Consider the following 22,599-nt stretch of genomic DNA (forward strand, 5'->3'; position numbering starts at 1 on the left):
ACAACATTTAATAAATAAATATATTATAATTAAACTTGGAACCTAAGTAAAGAATGGTAATATCTCACCAATTATTTAATAATAATAATAATAATAACAAGTAAAACATAAATAAATTAAAACATCAAAATATAATCATTAAAAGTATAATTAAAGGATCATTATCAGTACCCATTAATGTATATAATTACGAAAGTACCTTATTATTTAATATGTTTTTAATAAACTATAAAAATTAGTTGTCTTTTTACATTAATCATAATATTTTTTTATATTACAAAACCTTCATTTTAAAGAAGTTAGTAAGATGACCATGGAAGAAGAATTACGCACTCAGATATTAGAAAAATTAAATAACAGTTAAAAAAAAATAGTACTCAATAAATAAAAATTTAATTAAAAATATTCAAATTTATAAAAAAACTTAAAATTTAATTAAGTTCTTTTTAATAACTAAAAATTGCTGATAAATTCTGTTGAATATAGATAGATGTAAACATTGATATACATAAAAAAAAACTGCAGGATGCAACCAACAATTTAAATTTTAAAATTGTTAAATTTCTAAAAAGATTACCAATAGAAGTTAAATTATATAATGTTATGATAATTGTAAACCACGTATATTTTCTATTATCATGATTATTATCACTACTAATATAATGATTATCAATTTTGACTTTTATTAGAATGTGATTTGAACTAAGTAAAAAAGTAAAATGCAGTTTTATTTCATTCGGTTCAGTTTTAATTTAGTGTAAAATTTAAACCAAATCACACTAATATTATTTTACAGTTTGGTTTCAATTTTTTTGCGATTTTATTATTATAAAATTGTTATTTTTATATATAATTATATTGTTATATTTACAATTTGAAATTTATAATTAAATTACACAATTTTATAATTAAAATTTACTGTATAATTACAACCTACATAAATAATTTTAAATGTATAATATTTTAGTTTGAAATCTAAACAAAATTGTTTTGTTGAGAAAAAGGTAAATTAAAAAGTTTTAAAGAAAAAATCATTTTGATCAATTTTTTATTGATTTAGTTTTAATCACTCTTTATATTAATAGTGATAATTATAATAAAAAAACCACAATACTCATAATAATAGTTAAACTCATTATTACATAATATAATTAGGTTTATTGTCTTGTCTCCATGATCATTATCTCCACTATCATCTAACAGTTATAGATATGATGTTTTAGGTGAATTTTTTAAATTTATAATAAAAATATTTTAAGAAATTTAATCTTAATCATATATTTTTATTTATTTTGTGATTGTCATAAATTATTCTCATGAACGTGGATATATATAGTTTTAAAAGGGTATCTCTCAATGAAGTTTATCATTTAAATAATTTTTTTACATATATTAAACTTTATTAACATAAATGCTGAGTATTTCTATATTGACCAAAGAATCATGTAAACTAAATTTTAAATAAATTATTATAGTTTATTTAATTATATTTTTTAAAATATATTGTATATTGATTTGGCTTATTTAATGAAACATCATAAAAAAATTAATTTGATATTGGAACATAAAGTGTTGGAAGATCTGAATCTGAAGAGGTTACAGTTAAGTGGAACCCTATTGGAATTTGACAGTGGAACAAATTAACAAACGTGTCTTTCAAGGAAAGTTGCATTATCATCATTCAACTAAATTATAAGGTGAACCCTAATGCAAACGTTCTACCATTTTAAGATTTTTTATAATTTATTGTAAAGTTTTATAAAAAAAATTAGGAAAAATAACTTATTAAGAAATTATAGAACAATATTTATAAAACTATTAAAACACCCTTGTTTGTGTATAAATCTTTTGTTTTATTAATAATAATAAGCATGTTATTTTTATGTATTGTTAGCTTCCTTTTTTACTAAATAACCTGCACAATCATCTTTATAAGGAACCGTTCTTGGTGCTATTAGTAATCATATAATTAAATTTAGAAGTGTTGAACGCATTTAATTTATGCTTAATCTTTAATTTAACCAAGTATATGTTTAAGGTAGTGTATGTGTTTTGCTTGAGTTAGAACTTTTGATTAGTGGGCTATTGCAAAGGGGTGTGGGAAGTAAGTGACAGGAGTGTTTGAGGGAAGAAGGGTAAGTGTTCAGAGAAAACAAAAACTCTTTCATTTATCCATTCCTTCATCTTCAACTTTTTTTTATAATGACTAAAACATTGCAGTCAAATCCTCTTCTATTATTTTGAGAAAACTTCAACCTACAAGCTAGCTCAAGAATTGTGTGGAAAATTAATCTAAAGGCTTTGCTATGGGTAAGGTCATCTCATTTCTTCCCTTTCCAATTTCCATTTCCCCCAAAATTGGAACTCATGCATGTTAGAGTGGTTGAAGAAAAAAGGTTTATACTCAAATTCAACTTATTTTAAAATGTTGGTTGATTAGTGTACTAATGGGAGGTCGAATATCTGATTAACGTTATTACGTGACTGTTCGGTCTCCTAGTCTGTCTCGTATTGTAACTGACAAAGCGATTAACAACATCATTTAGCAATCATTACGAGATAATAATGCAAAAATCATTATTAAGAGATAATTGAGCTCCATTGAACCATATCCATACACTTTTGTACACCATGAAACCTAAATGTGTGGTTATAAATAAACGAAATCTCATAGAGTCAAACGTAATGAAAATTGAACCCATAATACTCTACACACTCAAACTCTCAATTAACTTGAGTATTGAAGTGATATTGTAGATACTCTTATCAAAAGAACCGAGAATATCGATAATCGAAAAGACTAAATATTAAGGATTTGATGTTGTGACTATAAGAGAAGTTCCGTCCCGACAAATTAAGAGCTTTTATGGTGTTGAAATTCAAATTACTTTTTCAAATTTGTAATTTCTTTTAAAGAAAATAAAATATATGTTTGTATCTGCGTAATTGTTAGGAAAGAAAAGCGATTAGTTGCGAGAGAAGAGAAAAAACAATATTCGGTGTGCAGTGAAAAAAAGCAACGAAATCAACAAAAAGTTTAAATAACATTACTATTGTTCAAATAACATTACTAAAAAGTCAAAATTACTCTTAACTTTATATATATAAAATAACATTATATATATATATATATATATATATTACAACACAATAATAAAACTAAACCCTAAACCCTAAAAATAAATTACATGTTTAATAATAATTAAAATAAATTTATTAAATAATAATATCAATAATAATAATAAATTAATTTTAATTTGATTTGATGAAAATGTTTTTTTAATGTATTTATAATAAAAAATTATTTAATAAAAATAAATATTTTTTACATCAAATATTTAATTAACTTTATAAAAAAATCTCCTATTTTGTTATTCAAATATTTTTAAAGATAAGGATAAATTTGTAAAATTACATTTTACACATTTAAAAAAAATTAAAAATCTTCTCATAACCATCATATCACTCACAAATTTCAATAAATTTTCCTCACGAATCCACTCTAGTATACCTTAGTCCAAACAACCCTTCTTTACACTTTCCTCTCAAATCTTCTCCGCAAACCAAACACAACCTTGAGACAAAAGGAAAATTGAGGTTTGAGAAACTAACTTACCTTTAAGAAAATAAGTTGGAAACTCTAAATTGTGAAGCATAGAGCTTTATAGACATTAAGAGAAAATGTTTGATGAACTTGTTTGTGGGGTCATAACCAACATCAAACTAAAATTAATGAGGTAACTTAATTAAATTAGTTGTTTAGAAAGGATTTGCTTCATTGTTCTTAAATTGTTCGATGGAGTAAGATGTTAGTGCACACCTTACTGAAGTTAAATTTGGAACATTGCTAAAATCCATTGTGCTGTCGTGGAAGAATAATGTCATTGATGAATTGCACTGGTTTTGATCTTGAGAGGTGATATAATATACAAGTGTTTTGTTATATATATTTATCCATGAAAAATTTACCTCTATAGTATTTATTGCTAAAGTCATATGAATAAGTAAATGAGTATTGAATTATGAAATTATAATATTCTTTAACATTTGTTTTTCTTAAACCAAACATACTTCCAGTGTAAGAAAAATAATTCCTATACTTTATAATATTTAAATAAGTGTTCTAATTTAGCACTGTATAGTTGTGATTAATTTAAACAAATTCAATAATTTAATATTAATTTTATTGTAAAAAGACAAACATTATTACAAGGAGGCAGCAGCATTGGGAGGTGAGTCAGATGGCATCACAAATAATCAATCATGAAATGGACAAATTGTTTTGGTAAATGTAACTAGCATTCAATAACAGTGAAAATCAGAAATGCTGTTGCATTTTTGAATCAATGTGTCAAAAAATCATTAGTGGTAGCTTCAATCAAAACATCCATAAGTAGCCATTAGAGGTCCATGTCCTCATGATGAACACTAAGACCAGGGACAGTAAATAATTCAGATTTGAAACTTATCTCACGTTCCAATGACTTAATTTCAGACACTGATATCATATCACAGTGTTTAAATGCTTTACCCTCTTGGTAAGTGGAAACAACATTATGCGAGCACAATGTTTTTGATTGTCAACTTTGAAGTACTGTGTGAACTATGTCCATGAAAAAGTGTCTTACCCTGTTATCAACACCAGCATGCACACACGTGTAGCCATGCAACTGTGTCCACCACATCAAAACTATTTTTGAACACTCAACAAATTACCTATTTTTCAGATTCTTGCAAGGTATATTTCTATGTGCATGTTGATTTACTCAAGGTAACTAACTGTTAACAATATATGTGTAATCTCTAGTGAATGGAACTTGTTATATACATTGATTTTTATTATTATTATTATAATAGTGGCTACGTTTAGCCATTGATGAAGAACCAGTGGTCGAGCTTACACTTTCATATCGCAATTTAGTAAAATACACCTCCTTTTCTTGATCACCATTGGAACCAGACATGCTGTTCTCTTCAGAATCTGATTCATTCATTGACAGGCTTTCATCTTCAAAACTATCTTCTGCTTCTGACAGCTCCATTTCGGTGGAATCTGCTTTAGTCTCTGAAAGAGTAGCTGAAAAATAATCACTGTTCAAGTGAGGGAATTTTTTATCTTGAATTCCATGATTCCCTTTTTCCTTGGAGTTTCCATCTGGACTGTCCAGTACTGATAAGGGATTTCGGTTGTTTGGATCACCATAAAGTGCAACGTGTCTGTAATATAGCTCTAGTTCTTTCTCAGCAATAGCAATGAAGCGCCTCACCGAGTCAAGTGATTGCTCATACTTAGATTTTTCAAGTGCCTGCAGGAAAAAAAGTGATTTGATTAAGGTAGGAGTTAAACCAATAACAAACTCATATGTCAACAAAAAAAACACTTAATCTGAAAATTAGTTCCATCTGAAATAATGAAATGTCACTCAACCAAGAGGGAGCTACAATAAGAAATAGTGGATCTTTACAGAAACTGCAAGAAAAACACACCAAACTGCACAATATTTTTCTCCAAGCAACAGAAAAAATGCGAAGTTAGTATAAAATATCAACCAACTACAGATTTCCACATTGCTTATAAATTCAAATTTGTCATCGAGAATTGAAACGACAGCTGCAAATGTCTCAATTTCAGCATAAAATTCGTTAGTGAAAGCATGAGTTTTCAACCGTCCATGAACATACTACTTCAAAATGCAGACTAGAGATCACTATATTATGATACACAAAACTCATGCATAAGAAACTCTATCCCATAGGCCAAATGCTACGTATTTAAACACTGTACTAGCAAGTTCAGCTCCTTATTTGCTTAGCCTTTAACCATAATATTTTCACACTGCATTGTCCCACTAATAGCTTGGCACTCCTTGGAACACTCTCCTATTAGCCTCCTACTTATTTATTGTCCATTGCTTGATTTCCCAGCTTTGCATTACCAATCATGCATTTATTTACAAGCAGATGCAGAAAAACATGCAGAATGAATGACCTATGATGGGATATATTACTGAATGGAAATAAGAAGATAAAACAATTAGATCAGAAACTCTTTAGTCAAGTTGAATGTACACAAAGATTTACTATTTCTATGGTATAAAGGGCCCTTATTCGAAACAGAAAGTGATGCATGCAGATTTAAAATTAAAAAACAGATGAACAAAACGGGGGAAATGATCTCGGAAAACAACTATGTTTGATTAAAGCTTAATAGCTAACTAAAATATTAGAAAGTATGACAATGCAACAGTTTCCATGTGACATTAACTTCAAAAGTTGTTAGCATGTTTTTTATTTTATCACAATTCTCAAACATTAATTTTCTAATCACTAATCGTAAGTGCACTCCCCTTATTTTAGAAGATTTGGATCCTATGATGAAAATACACAATGCTGGTTTCGATCACTGTTAGGAAGGAATAGCGAAAATATCCTTTTTCTACTTAGACCAGATTTTAAAAGAGAGTTGCATGATATAAACCTTTTCTGCAACGGAGATTGCAGGTAAATTATCGAAACAATTTTCATTTCCAATGCTTTTAAACTATGAACAAAAACTATAACAATGATAATTTCAAATATTTTCTTTTCCTTTTTAGTGAAGCACAGAAACACACCTTTTTCTTGGACAGTGTATCAATTGGTGACATAATATCAGGCTGTTCGTAGTTCTTTCCACGATAAAATATTGCAGTGTCATCTCCAATTATTTGAAGTGGAATACCGCCGCTCTTTCTGGTAAGTTCTTGCACATACTCGTGTATTTGACCAGGCTTACAAGGCTTGCATATGACCTTAACAGTCTCATGTTTCTTCCAATGCATATGCATATTGAGCACAACCCCTCCAAACAATCCTCTTCTGCCAATTTGTAGATAATTAGATCTCTTCTGAGCCATTTTCTTCAAATAAAACCTTTCCTCCCCCGTCAAGCTATCAGGCTTCACAACAGGACCCTGAAGTTTAGGAACTTCATATCTTTTGAGCCTTTCAATGAGCAATGCTTCCTTAACTCTGGCCTGAGATTAAAACCATATTCATGCAAAAGTTTAGTAGAAAGAAATGTATAAGATAATAAGCATTTCAAGTTTTTTGTTATTGTTGATGAACAATTTCCTAGTCTCATCATTAAAACACTACATATACACAAAATCTCTGTTAGAACAATGTAGAACATAAATAGGAGATCTATCAGACCAACTAAAGTGACAAAAAACCCGGCACCACCTATCATGAGTAAAATTCAATCAAATATGCCTCAAGTCCATAACTGCTACAGCCAAGCTCTTCAAAATGGACAACAACCAGCAGTACAATAGAGACATTTTCTATTTTTATAAAAATTATGCATATAGCATATTAGCATCTAAGATCAAGAAGTACAACGAAAAGAAGATCTTGTAACAAATTATGTTGATTCTTGCTTCCCCATCAAATAGAAACATATATAACCGGACATAATGAACCTCTGGCTCTATTTCAATCCAACTGGTCTAAAAGTGGGAAATTTGATTATTTAAGACCCATACATACCAGCAAAAAGCAAATAAACACCATTAGAACCATACAAATGAAGCAGTATGCTGCACAAGGGTTGGCATCGATGAGAAACAAATAAAAAAAAAGAGGAAGAGGAATCCCAATCATAGCTTACGTTCTCAATCTTGTACTTAATTCTCTCGTCTGCACTTTCAAATCTCTGCTTCTTCTTCTTCCCTTTGACACCAAGTCGACGAGGGTCTTTCCTGTTGGCCGCTTTCCTCTTCTCCTTCTCTCTCTTCCTCTGCATCTTCAATCTCTTCTTGGTCTTCCACTTGTCTTTCTTAGGAGGCTCAACCTCATGAGTCTCAAACTTGGTCTTCCCTCCCGTTATCACAAGGTTCACTCTGCCATGGCTCAAATTTCTTAAACCCCACCAATAACCTTGCTCTCCTAGCGAAACACAATGGCTCAAAGGAGAACACACACACATCTTGCTCCTCCCAACTGACCTAGAACACAATGAAATTAAAATATAATAGTACCTTCACAAAGCACATGCCAATTCAAAGCCCTCAACTTTCAACAACCCAGAACCACAAACAAGAAAATCGAAACGACCCGTGCTATGTGCTTCTAATATATTGTCCATATAACATTGCAATTGGTTTTGGGCAGTGACTTAGCAGATAACTAAATAAAATGTGACAGTGAGAAGGATGAGAGAGAACCTGGGAGAGACCGAAAACGAGGTGGCGTACGAGAATCTGAGAGCAGAGGATGCTCTCCTTATGGTGCGGAACAACGAAGTTGACATTGTCGAAGAAGAAGAAGAAGAATCTTCTATTTTGCAGTGTTACGTTATGTTGCAGTTGTTGTTGTTCTTCTGGTGCACTTTCCGTATTGGATCGTAGGGGTTAGAGTCCGGGTGCTAATCTTACGGGCCCGTATCCATTTCATGTGATACGTGGCAAGCAACCGTTGGGTCAATTTAAAAGTTGACTTTTTTTCACGAGACAGTACCCAATGAGGTATTGACACGTAAGGAGGGCGTTCGGGGTCCATATATGCTTTGCCTTACCTAAACCATTTCCTCTGTGTTCTGCTGTTCTCTCTGTAGCACGGAACAGAGGATTAAAAATAATTAGCGGCATCACACACCGTTTCTGCCACAATCCAAATTTCAGTGAGTTTTTTTTCTTTTTCTTTTTTCATTTTTTATTTATTTATTTCGGATGTCTAAGTTCTGTTGAGGATCTTGATTCAGCTGAAATTTTAGGGTTTTGCTTCCTTGTGGTTTGGGGGAATAACTGCGTGATTGAAAGAATTGGAAGACACTTACATTTTTTTTTCTGTGTTTCTACAAAGAATTTCAAAGGGTGTGCAGTAAACAAAATAAAATTGAATCTTGACGTTGTTGTCGTTCGTTGATTTTCTCCACTCTCCTGATACGTGACTCTGTTTTTTACTCCTGTACCTTTAAAAGGTTTTGGACTTCATTTGAACATTTGTGCTTAGAAATTCTGGCTAGAGACGAGGAAATTCCCGTTAAAGCTCGGTTTTTTTGTCTGATATAAGTGGTTAATTGGAAAGGAAAAGCCAATGAGATATATAAAACATCATTTCTCCCTTGTGATTTTAATCAGGACAAACTTAGATAAAGATCTTAGAATTTAGATGCTTATGATGCTGTTCCTTGATAAAGACATGACATGTGTTACTTGTATTAGTGAAATAAGTTGTGGACACTCCAAAACCTATTTGATGACTAGAAAGAGATAAAAGAGAAATTGTGTGAAGGTTAACTGGAAAAGAGCACTACATACAAACACTTTGTCCAAGTTTTGATCCAACGTAAAAGGGAGAATATATTGATTGAACAAATGCACACATTTGGGTGGAAGTCTCCATTTCCATGTGGATGAGATTAACTTTTTTTTTCAGTTTCATTAGTGATTTAGTACATTCTTGAGATTTGATTATGTGGAAACTTTGTACAATTTGGAATGCTTGTGAAGATAAAGATAACCACAAGTCATATACGCTGAGTTTAACACATTTTTCCTTCATTGTTTACGTGGAAGAAAATGTGAAGATCTTATTGTTTAAAGGCTGTTATCTATTAGTGAACTCTATTGTCTTTGTTTCAATTCTAGAGTTTCGTCTATTAAGCCACATTGTGTTCAATCTTTCTCTATCTGTTAGCCATTCCCAAATATCAACTGTTACATACAAAACAAGTTAGTAATAGTATGGTATCTATCAATTGTGTTTATTGACTTGTTCTTACTTTATTGGTATCTTGAATGGATGAGCTATTCATCAATTTTATAGGGTGTTGTGCAGAACAAGAATATCCCTGTGCAATGAAAATAATAATATACCAGATTCTTTTGTTGCTGCAGTGGAGTTTGAGATTGACAGTACTTGCGAGACAGTAGCAAATGCTGGTATAGGTGAGAGTAGTAGCATTGCTGATGACAGCAGAGAAGGTGGAAGTTTTGTTGAACCAAATTACAAACAAGATGAAGGTGATAATGTTCCTCAAGATTCCTCTGGGATCACTATCCCATTTGCAATTCCCACAGTATCAGTTGTTGCGATTGAAGAGCCGTATGTGGGTCAGGAGTTTGAGACAGAATCAGCAGCACACGCATTTTATAATGCATATGCCACAGATGTTGGATTCATCGTTCGTGTGAGTAAACTCTCTCGATCAAGGCGTGATGGAACTGCTATTGGACGTGCTCTTGTTTGCAACAAAGAAGGTTTCAGAATGCCTGACAAGCGTGAAAAGATAGTGAGGCAAAGGGCTGAGACCAGGGTTGGTTGCAGGGCAATGATAATGGTGAGGAAAGTCAGTTCTGGCAAATGGGTTGTTACAAAGCTTGTAAAGGAACATACACATCCTTTGACTCCTGGTAAAGGCAGAAGGGATTTCGTTTATGAACAATTTCCGGTCAGTTTCTGTTCTTTCACTACTCAACACTGTATGTCTATATAATGCTTATGTTATGTTAGTCTATTGTGTCAATAACTTGTGCTTAATAGTTCATTCAGATCATGATTAGTAAATGTTGCATTCAACAACACCCTTTTTCAGATCCTTTTTATCCTACTACTTACCTCTTTCTATATGCTATTTTTACAATGCTTATGTTATGTTAGTCTTTTCTGTCAATAACTTGTGCTTAATAGATCAGTTATGGAATCTAAATGTTGTATTCAACAACACCCTTTTTCAGATCCTTTTTATCCTACTACTTACCTCTTTCTATTTGCTATTTTTAGAATGAACATGACAAAATTCGGGAACTTTCTCAGCAGTTGGCAACTGAGAAAAGGCGATCTGCAACCTATAAAAGACATCTTGAACTGATATTTGAGCATATTGATGAGCATAACGAGAGTCTTTCAAAGAAAATACAGCACATAGTAGGGAGTGTGAGGGAGATGGAAACCAAAGAAGAACAGAATAAACTGTGATAGGTTGAAATGATAGTTTTAGAAGGTAGAAGAAAGTAGTTGAGTGAATATGTATAGGTCCTTTGAGTCCATTCTTGTGGAGCAGCACCATCAATATAATAACTCATATCATAGAATCTCATTCTTCCATTTTACTGATATTTCCTTTGTATATGTTAAATAGTATAATCTTTAATCTACTCTCTGTGTATATAAGAAACTGTTCAGAATGTTGTGCTAATTCCTTCTCCTTCCAAATTCCACCAATGGATTTACTGTATCTGTTGTTGCAGTTATTATATACTCTCTTAAAAACTGGTTTTGATAAGAATGTTCTTGTACAACTATTTTTAGCCCTGGACTAATAAAGTAGTTTGTATACTATATAAAAAAATTAATGAAATTATGTGTCATATCTGAGTTTCGATAATATTAATAACAATAATTAAAGTAATGAATAGTTAAAAACACATCATAAAATTGGATATAGTAATATGAATTACCATTCAGGTTCTATTTGCAGAATCATTTGATATATTTCAGGATGTTGAGCTTGGAAGAGATTGAAAAAAAAAAAATACATGTGTAAGAAAATCATTGTATATTAGTTATAATGAATAAATTGTTGCATAATAAATAATTAAAATATTTTCTTTGATGAAAAGTAAATGTAAATTTTGGTTACAAAGTTACCATTGTATAAGTTTGACTAAAAGAAATTATGGATAACTTTGAAATGATCATGAACTTCATGAATCTATCTATATTTCATTGAATAACCAATTAAAAAGTTAATTGTGAAAAATAAACAATTAAGAAATAACCATATTATAATTACAACAACATTTATACAGGACAGGTAAGTTCAAATGTTATATTCTTTTGTTTTAAAAAAATTCAAATATTTCTTTGTATATAATGTCTTTAGTTGAAATGCTTGTCTTTCTATCTTCATCCAAAAATAAATATTTTCAATCTTTTCTTCTTTTTATTTTCTATAAACTACAACATAAAAGTTGACCATGTGTAAAAACTAGAAAACTAGAAGGAAGTTAAAGTCTAACTTTTGAAAGTTACTCATTAAGACTTCTATTGAATGTCATTGCAAAACACATTAATATTGACAATTATCTTCTTCAAAATTTGTAAAATAATCATAAAATAAGGAACCAAATTTCTTATTGAATAAATATATTCTCATCAATATTGTTGGTCAAATAATAACATTTTTATTCAAATTATTAACTAACAACCTTGTTTCATTGAAAAACATCATTTCTATAATTAACCAACTTTAGACTTAAGTCGATAATTGGTATCTAAACATTTAATTTTATTTAAGAATTCAAATGCAAATCATTCAACTTAAATTGCTTTGTCTTCATATGATTATCAAGATATATCTGAACTTAAATAAATAAAAAAATATCACTTATTAAAGATATAATGAAATCATTAACTTCTTTAGAGATTCAATTGTGAGACAAAATATTGCTCCATCATTAAAAAAAAAAAACAATTCACGAAACATAAAAAAACTAATGATAATAAAAGTGATTTCTATTTTCAGTAAAAAGTAATATAGAAGAAAAGTGAATTATATGCTTTTATAAATTAAAATTAGTTTATTCATCTTTTAGAAAACTAATACGAATTATCTCTTACTAATTATTAATAAATTAGTTATAATGAGATACAATCACAGTTTCCTTTATATTTAAAGTTTATGGTTAAAGTTTCTTAAAAAATTCATTACCGTGTAATTTATTTCATCTCTAAACATATAGAATGAGGATACATATACATGTTACCACAAAATTTGAAAGTGGTAAAGAAAATTATATTGGAATTTTAGGAAGGATACGCATTGGAATTAATAATGATGATGAACTAACAGTTATTTATTTACTTTTCAATTTCTCCTAGTAAGCTTTTTGAAAATAACTACATGTATTCATTCTCCATAGAATGTAGTTGTATTCAAATAAAGAAGAATCAAAATGAACAACAATTATCTCTTCAAATATTTAATCTAATTACGTAAATTTGAAGATTTTTCATCAAAATGGTGCAATTTGCTTTTATCTTTATAAAATAAACCAAAAAAATTATTATAAGCCTTAAATTGTGTCTTGTCAAATCATATGAAGAAGTTATGTCATGATAAAATGACTTTGATGTAAAATGTGACTGTAATACCCAACATGTAATGAAATGTCATAATCTCTAATCGTTGTGGGATTTTCAACATGGTGTGACACAACTTTAATGCAAAAGAAAAATAATAGAATTTGATAACGTTAACGTCAATTTTTATTTTATTTTATATTGAAGTCCTGTTTCATCCCATTAATTTTGTAGTATAATTTGCGTTTGAATCTCTGAGCTTTATGAAAAGCAAAGTACTTTTGTAGAAAATGAATATCTTTCCATTACATGTGTTGTGTTTGAGATTGAAGTGTGAGAAAATGGTGTTTCATCTTTATCGAAAAATATATATCATGTTGAAGAAGGGTAGAATATAAAGAAATATACGAAAAAACAGGCACTCTGATCACACAAATCGATTATACAAAATTGAACCTGAGGTAAAATGGAACTAAGTATTTGAAACTGGTTATATCAAAATATATGAAAATTTACCATTTTAACAGGTTCATTTAAAACCTAACATGAAACAAAAACCTCACAACAAAATCATGAATCAAAGAAATCAATATCCTAGAAGACGAAAGTTATTTACAAGTGATGAATGGATTCGGATTGAAAAATTGGAAGGATGTTTATATTTTCTTAAGAGATTCCAAAAAACAGAGTAATGAAGGAAGATTAACCAAGACCAGAGAATCCTCCACTCTTCATCATTTGCCTGAATTCCTTGTAGTTCACCATGCCATCGCCGTCAATGTCCACTTTCACGATCATCTTCCGGCACTCCTCCAGGCTCCTCCCTTGGTGGAGGCCCAGGGAGGCGAGCACGGTGCGGAGCTCGTCCACGGAGATGAAGCCGTCGCGGTTCTGATCGAAGACGTTAAAGGCCTCCAGCATGTCCTCCTCCTCGTCGCGCTCCTCCATTATCGACTCGTAGAGCTCCCCGAACTCCTCCATATCCAGGCAGCCGTCGCCGTTGACGTCGATCCTCTGGATCATATCCGCCAGCTCCTTCTCCGGAATCTCTATCCCCATATTCACCAGCGAATCTCTGAGCTCCTCCACCGATATTCGGCCATCGCCGTTCCGATCGAACATCTCGAACACGCGCTTCAGCTCCACCGCCTCCATTATCGTTACCTACTCTTAGAAATTAATCTATCAATTAGTTAATTCACTAACTAACTGATCGATTAATTTCTAATTTCTAATAATAATAACGGAACTTGGTGGAGGATGAAGCTGATGGTTCCAATTGAGAGGGAGAGGCCTCTGATTTGGTACCAATTTATTAGGTTTTATTAAGAAGCCAACACGACAGCGAAATTGTAGTGGTTCTTGCTTTTTTGGTACGATTTTGAGAGATACTTTTGGCCACTAAATAAGGAAGCTGTTATTGTTACAAGACACACTCAACACAGCGTGTTTCTGAGTTGTTCTCATCATACCAAGTAACATATATATAGAAGACAAACTGCTGCAACTTTTTATTGACGGGTGGCATGGAAATAATTAATATAACATATGAGATTCGGACATGTATCTTAAACTGTGTGTCTGTGTCAAACACATGATGTATTAAATATTGATACTCGTAAAACACGTATGGTAAAGATATCTAATTAAAAAAAGTATTGATTGGATCTTTAATAATTCTATCACCGTTTTAACATAATTTTAAAAAGAAAAAATACGATTATAAAAATAAGAAACAAATCTCGTTAAACTAACAGAAATATTTTTTTACTAAAAGAACTAAAATATATACACATAAATATTTATTATCAATTTATATAGTTCATAATTATACAATATATAGATATGTGTCTCGTTATCCTACGTTTTAAAAATTATATGTATCTCTATGTCCGTGTCCGTATCAATAATTATACAATATATAGATATGTGTTTTCATATCCTACGTTTTAAAAATTATACGTATCTCTATGTCCGTGTCCGTATCAATAATTATACAATATATAAATATGTGTCTTCGTATCCTACATTTTAAAAATTATAGATATCTCTATGTCCGTGTCCGTATCAATAATTATACAATATATAGATATCTCTCTCCGTATCCTACGTTATAAAAATTATACGTATTTTTATGTCCGTGTCCATATCAGTGTTTGTGTCAATATCTATACTACATATATATGAATTTTTAAAAAAAAAACAACTCATTTTAGGGTTTGTTTGTGTCTTTTGGTCGTTAATGATGGTGTTGAATTTTTTTTTAAAAAAAAAAAAACCTCATTTTAGGTTTGTTTGTGTCTTTTGGTCGTGTTAATGATGTTGTTGGATAGTCGATACTTTCATGTAACGTTACTCAACGGTAGGAGAAATGTTTTTAAAAGTGATTATTCATACGCGTGTTTGCTAGGTGGATGTTGTTAATGCAACTTCATCTTTAATTTCAAAAACGCGTTCCAATCAATCATTGCTTTAATCGCGCTTCTTCAATTTGTTCCTTCTCATCAATTTAATGCCAAATCATTAAAAACAAACCGAATCACGTTGCACCATTTTTTTTTTCATTGATTAATTATTGTTGAAAAAACTAGTAATTTCATTTTTTATTACTTTTTTTTAGCTGGAGTGTTTATAGAAACAAAAATTGGATAACTTATAAAGTAGAAGTAAACCAATTTAAAAATTTAGCCGCTTGAGACCGTTGATAACGGATCTAACAGGGTGGGCCCCACCAAAAAATAAGCCAGCCTTATTAAATTTAATATTTAGTATTTATATTTAATTCAATGCAACGTGAAGTCATAAGTTATATTTTTTATTTGTATGATTAAATATGTTATTAATTTCTAAATTTTAATCTTCTGAATAATTGTAATAAAAAAATAATTTTTTATTAATATTTTTTTCAAAGTAATAAACAAATTTTAATATGTATTGTATTACAATATTATAACATCCATATTAATAATGAGTTAATATAAAATATTTTAACACTTATTAGAAACTTGTTGCATACCTTAAAACAACTATCAAGTTCATTCTCTATACTATAAATTAGCGGAAACACATGCGCGGTTGTACCTGTGTATCACATTTTCCTCACTTACTCAACTTTCACGATGATAAAAATTTAACATACATAAATAATTTTGGATGAGTCAAAATTGAAAAGCAAAAAATAATATGTACAAGAAAAATGATGAATTTATTAAACAACTTCTTTTTTCTTATTCTTCGATTTGAATCTCTTTTCTTCCTTTGAGATCAGAGAGTGTGATGATGTCCACATTAAAGTTATTATTGACTTGGTGATAGATACAAAACAATAATGGTTTTAATAAAGAATATAATTGTTTGAAATTAAGTGAAGGGAGCGATTGGAAATAAAAGTTATTTTATTTGATATGTGAGATTTGATGTGGAAAGTGTCAGAATAAATATACTCTCTCTTTTTCTCTATTGTTGCCTTACAATAATGAATTAAGAGAAGAGTGAAAGAGTCAGTTTACATATAATAACTGTACATTAATATTAATTTAAAAAATTAAAAAATAATTTTATTTTTAAATAATTCATATAAAATGACAAAATACTCCATTGTACTAATAAAATGAAATATATTAAATAAAGGTAAAATTGGAAAAAAAATTGTGTACACCAAAAAACAGTTATAATGAGAAATCTTCTTTATATATAAGTATAGACATTCATTAAATTTTAAGTATTAATTAAAAAAAATATGTAAAAGTATGTAGGAAAAACATATTTAATTCTTATTTATTTTTTATTTTGGAGGTCTTAGAACATAGAGTGGACGGCCTAATTTATGTGTTGAAAATGGAATATAATATATATGGTCGTTTTTACTCACTCTATCTATGAAGAGAGACCAAGACTGAAGACCTTGTCTTCTCTTCACTTTTTGTTTTCACGCTTCTTCTACATCTTCCTTTCTTCTGCATTCTTATTTCTAGAGAGCCTCACTCAACTTGAATTGGTCTTTTGTTCGTGACGAAGTGATGCTTAGAGAGTAGTTACACAGTTTGAATGAGCCACATCACTCCCTTATAAAACAATAAATTATTGTGTCGTCCCAGGACGGCAAAGACCCATTCTTCATCTCTGAAAAACAAAAAATCTTCATCAAAACAAATGTATGTTTTTAACCTGTTCTTTTGACTTCTGAAAATGGTTCCAATGACAACACAAAACTAAGTTCTTGTTTCTCACTTTAAGAACCTATTTCGGTAACTCATCTGTTCTTGCACTGTACGTTATTAGTCAACCAATTAATGACGTGGATATACCAAGTTTTATATATATATATATATATATATATATATATATATATATATTAAAAAAATCGTTAAATAAAAATTAATTTTAGACACAAAAATAATTAGTTATTATAATGACTATTATTTAAATCTAACTCAACCCATAAAACCGGTTTAGTGAGGTGAGGATTGCACCCACTTATATACAATGAATTGTTCTCATTTCTAGTCGAAGGATCTCCGTCAATGACTAAATTAGAAAACATTTTATAGACTAAAAAAAATATTGGTTTCTAAATTAGTTTATATTATTGATAAATAGTTTTTAAATTGGTATCTAATTAGTTACCAAAAATTTTCTACCAAATTTAAACTCTAAATAATTGGTAGTTAAAATTTTGGTAACTAATTAGATATTAATTTAGAAACTATTTATTAACCATAGAAACTAATTCACAAATCAATAATTTTTTTAGTATCTAAAATAGTTTTTAATTTAATCGCTATTACAATTAATTTTATTTTTTTAAAATTTAATTTTTATTTAACGATTTTTTTAGTAGCTGACTAGTTATGAAGAAAATTAGAGGTTTAAGGTTGACTAAACTAATATATTGTTTTGATGCAAGAGACAACCAATTGAGTGTAAAATATAACTAATTAAATTATAGACTGCAAAAAGGTTTAGAGAATACCTGGGAGATGGTGCTTTACAAGGTGTCAAGAGATATTATAGTATATTTTTTTTATATTTTATATATAGATAAAATGTAAAGATCAACTTAATAAGTATTTTTTTAGATGTTCAATTAGGATTAAATTTAGTTTAATTTAGACAGTTGAATGAAAATCATAAATAATTCCTTATTTTGCCCAACAAATTTTAAATAAATAAAAAAAAGTATTTCATTTTTAAAATTTTAAGATATGAAAATTTCAGTAATAGAAAAAATATGTAATTAGGAAATCACAAAATAACTATCAAGCAAAAAGATACATTTATATCATATGGGTAATTTATGATCTACCAGTATAAAAATATAAACCTAATTAGGTACCGAACAAGCAACCAAAATCATGTATGTCCTAATTATTATAGTACATATAAACATCATAATTGTCTCTCTCAATTATTATGAGAACAACTAGTAAAAACAAAATTTAATATTAGACGAAATGAGAATTAAAAAAAAAACACATAAATAATTAAGCAAGTTAAGATTTGATAAATTCAACCATTAAAACTTGAATTAAAATCAAATATCAGTTGAAATCAAAGGTTCGCATGAAAAACCTCCATGCACAATCAATTAAATTTAGAACTAGCATCTTTAATCATAACATTAAAGAGTGGGAAACTGAGAATAAAAGTTGCAAATTGATTAGTGTTCCTTTTAACTTTGAATTAGAAAAACAAAAACTAAAATAGCATAAAATTCAGAATTCAAGGAACATAAGAAGAAAACAAAGAAATGTTGTATTTTGTTTCTTTTTTCAAAATAAAAGACAATAACCAAATTAAGTCAAATATATATACATTTAAAAAGACATCAAAGAGATATTTAAAAGAATAATCACATATTTTTTAAGGATGGAGATATGTTTTTCCTCCTTAAATTCAACTTAAAATTTCTTTCTACTTAATGTTATATTATAAGGTAGAGATGGTAAAGTGATATGTGTTCACCTGTGGTTTGTTGAGAAAAAAATGTGAGGCGAATCGTCTATTTCAGTATGTTGTCCCACTCAAATTCGCTTAGTATAATTTGTAGTATGTATGAGCCAAGTATGAGGCGGGGCGAACTGACTCGCATAACTCATGTATTTTTAAATTTTAGAAATTTATTTATGCACTTTCGTAATTTTTTTTTTTGCAACATTGTATTTTCAAAAATTCTAAAATTATTAATTCCAAATTCTACAATATGGACTATAAATTTGTGTTTTGGATTGTGCAATCTGAAATATTGTACAATTCGAAACACAAATTTCAATTTCCAAATTCTATAATTCTGGAAGTTTCTAAATTCTACATTCCAAAATTAAAGAAAAAATTCAATGAAAAATATCAAAGGATAGTTTGAGTATTTTTTAAAATATGGGGTGCAATAAAAAAGGCATGGAGGTGCAGGAAGAAACTACCTTCAATCCATAATTCATAACTTCTTCGAGAAATCCAATAATGATTTTTTAATATCTAATAGTGTTTTTTTTTATCTTTCTAAAATGCATAAATTATTTAGGTTTTAATACTCATTAAATGTTAAAAGGAGTAGTTAGACCTTAATATTTTTTATAATAAAATTTAAATATAGTATTATATATATATACTAATTTTCAAATTAGAATACTAATCATGTGTCTACATGTATTACCTTAAAAAAAATGTATGTATTTAATGAAATATTTTATTAGTCAAATTATTAATATGATTGAAATTAAAATTTCATTGAAAATTAGAAGACATGTGTTATGAGAATAATCTTATGAAATCATTTACCTAATTCATCTAAATAAGAAAAATAATTAACTTAATAAATAAATAAAAATTAATCAAAATTTATATTTAAAATTTTAATTTTTATTAATTTTAATAAAATTCTATACAGGCTGACCTGTGGACCATATATCAATAAAATCATATCACAATTTCTATGAGGACATCAATCTGCATTTTAGTGACCAAATACAAGGAAATGACCCTCATTCCAATCTCTAGTCTAAGGTAAATCAAAACATAAATGTTATTTTTCAAATATCATATGAATAAGATTGTTAGACCAAGATACAAACATTTATCCTTTTTTTCTTTTTCTAGTTTAGGTTTTAATATTTTAACTTTCATATGAAGCGTTAATAACATTAAAAATAAAATATACATCCCAAATTATAACTCAAATTCTTAAAAGTGTTAAAATATATACTGTACTAAGATAATTGAACTAAAACATATTCAAAATCTAAAAAACAAAAGTGATACAAATCAATTTAACAATGAAGATCACTATACCAAATAAATAGAAAATTTTAATTCATCAATGTGATATAACTTAAAAAATTAAGTTCATATAACATTTATTATACTTTTCCTCAAATATAATAAGAAAGCCTCGTGTATCAAAATTGGTAAAGAAATACTTAACATATACTTTATTTAGTGTTTTGATTACCTATAAATTTGATATTAAATAATTTGTATGGCTTTATGTAATTAAACACTACTAAAAGAACATATAAATACAAGAAAAATGAATTATAGTGAGAATAGAGGTTCACAGAACATATAAAAAACAAAAAAACATAATAAAATAAAAAAAATGAAATACAGTACGAAGCATTTGCACAACCATACGAAACCTATAAAGCTTAGACTCCTCTTAAATGGCGTGTCGGTGTCCGATACAAGTATCGGACACGAATACTTGTATGACACCTGTATGACACGTATTCGTGGAATGTCCAATTTAAAAAGTATTTGTTAAGTTTATGACAAATTTAGTACGGTTCTAACAGAAATTTAAAAAAAAAAAAATACATTAGTTTTCTAAATATTCAAACTTTATTGTATAAATTATTATTATGATTATAAAAATAAGAAACAAATATTTGTGAATCAGTCATAAAAGACATTTTTCTGCTTCAAAAAATAATTTGGAATATATTTGTACACATAAATTTTTATTGTCAATTTATATAATTCATAATTATATAATATATAGATTCGTGTTCCCGTATTCTACATTTTAATTTTTTTTACGTATGTACATATCCGTATCTATATCGTATCAGTGTCATACACATCACGAAACCGACTTTAGAAACCCTAATTTTTGCATTTTTTTTAATAAGAGGAATACATATGGCCGGTTTATGAATTTTGACCCAGCTGAATCAGAAAACATGAAATTTTGCCATGTGTCCAACTTTCAATTTCTTCATTGTTCCCGATGTTCCCATGACTATGGCATTGGCACATGTATGCAACATGCTTCCTGGTTATATCATTACATCATGTACTTGTATTGGTTTGTACACTCATGACATGATGGGGCAGAATCATGCAACGAAGATGGATGGATCAAAAGTTTATCTATGATCGTGCTATGGAATATTTAGCAACTCTATCTTGTCCTTATTTTGGATACAAGAAAAATAAATAAATAAAATTAGTAGAGATAAAAGTAGTTTAGAAATATAAAAAATAAATAAGACAATATTTTATTATAATATTAGTTCATTTGACTTTTAATTATTTACATAATGTTGTTTTATTACATTTAAAGAAATTAAAAATAAATGGACTTGATAATTATTTGATTCATTGTGTCACATATGACCATCTGTCTATTATATATTAATTAATAAACTATATTATGCTATTTCAAACTTTACATGTACGTATTTATTTGTGGAAAAAAAATACATCATACTTTTTTTCTTCTATTTTAATCTTCTATATTTTTTTCTACTTCCTAATCAAAATTTTACTAGTTTTCTCCACTTTCTCATTTTCTTTTTTATTCGCCACCCCAAAAATCTCTAAATATGTGACTTTCACAGTTAAGCTTGAACTAAAATGAAACTGGTAATAAGGAATTAAGAGCTAAAATATGAAAATAAAATAAAAAATATATTTAGAATAATTACTTTTAGAAACTCACTTTACCCGTATTTGATTTTGAATGAAAATATGAAAAAAATAAAAATATTTTAAAAGTTGTATAATATGTTTGATTGTAGTGTATTTAATATATCTATTCACTCTATTTAGATATACTAAACATATTGTACCATATAAAAACACACAATTACTGAACTAACACATATCTCTTCAAACCACTGATTAGATTAACAATCCATTTAAATTTAGACTAGTTGAATTAATTAAATTAATCAAAATTTGTAGCTTTTCTCTCTCTATAATTTTGACCATGTATATATTACAAAAAAATTATTAGAATATAATTTTTAATATTAAAATCATGAAAATTTATATTCACAAATTTTACTAATAAATATTGACCATCATAATGATCATATTCTAATAACTCGTGCCTTGTTTTGTCTAATCTTAGTCCATCTTTATCAAATTCTCTTTTACTTATCCTTGGAATATAAAAAAAAATACAATATATGCACATTTAATATAAGTTTTAACACTTTATCTTATACATGACATTCCTTAAGTGGTCAAATATAATATTTATAATGAACATAAACAATGTACTTGATATATATTTATATAAATGCATGA

At 28.5% G+C, this 22,599-nt stretch overlaps 3 protein-coding genes across 3 annotated transcripts; 1 reads left to right on the forward strand and 2 right to left on the reverse strand.

The window, feature by feature from the left end:
* Window positions 1–4,817: 4,817 nt before the first annotated feature.
* LOC137806860 (RNA-binding CRS1 / YhbY (CRM) domain protein) lies at window positions 4,818–8,580 on the reverse strand. The gene is made up of 4 exons (XM_068607236.2): window positions 8,208–8,580; window positions 7,652–7,988; window positions 6,615–7,016; window positions 4,818–5,306 (listed from the first exon to the last, which is right to left on the reverse strand). Exons 1-4 carry the CDS (start codon window positions 8,291–8,293, stop codon window positions 4,821–4,823), a joined length of 1,311 nt encoding a protein of 436 aa, XP_068463337.1. The 5' UTR covers window positions 8,294–8,580; the 3' UTR covers window positions 4,818–4,820.
* LOC137806923 (uncharacterized) lies at window positions 8,340–11,182 on the forward strand. The gene is made up of 4 exons (XM_090297260.1): window positions 8,340–8,365; window positions 8,523–8,662; window positions 9,864–10,435; window positions 10,768–11,182. Exons 1-4 carry the CDS (start codon window positions 8,340–8,342, stop codon window positions 10,960–10,962), a joined length of 933 nt encoding a protein of 310 aa, XP_090153386.1. The 3' UTR covers window positions 10,963–11,182.
* A 2,291-nt stretch (window positions 11,183–13,473) lies between these two features.
* Window positions 13,474–14,550, reverse strand: LOC137824077 (Calcium-binding EF-hand family protein). Its single transcript, XM_068629532.1, has one exon. It carries the CDS (start codon window positions 14,221–14,223, stop codon window positions 13,771–13,773), a length of 453 nt encoding a protein of 150 aa, XP_068485633.1. The 5' UTR covers window positions 14,224–14,550; the 3' UTR covers window positions 13,474–13,770.
* Between the last annotated feature and the right edge of the window lie 8,049 nt (window positions 14,551–22,599).

The sequence above is a fragment of the Phaseolus vulgaris genome, chromosome 11 (assembly GCF_051622355.1).
Source record: "Phaseolus vulgaris cultivar YP4 chromosome 11, ASM5162235v1, whole genome shotgun sequence".
Taxonomy (NCBI): Eukaryota; Viridiplantae; Streptophyta; class Magnoliopsida; order Fabales; family Fabaceae; genus Phaseolus; species Phaseolus vulgaris.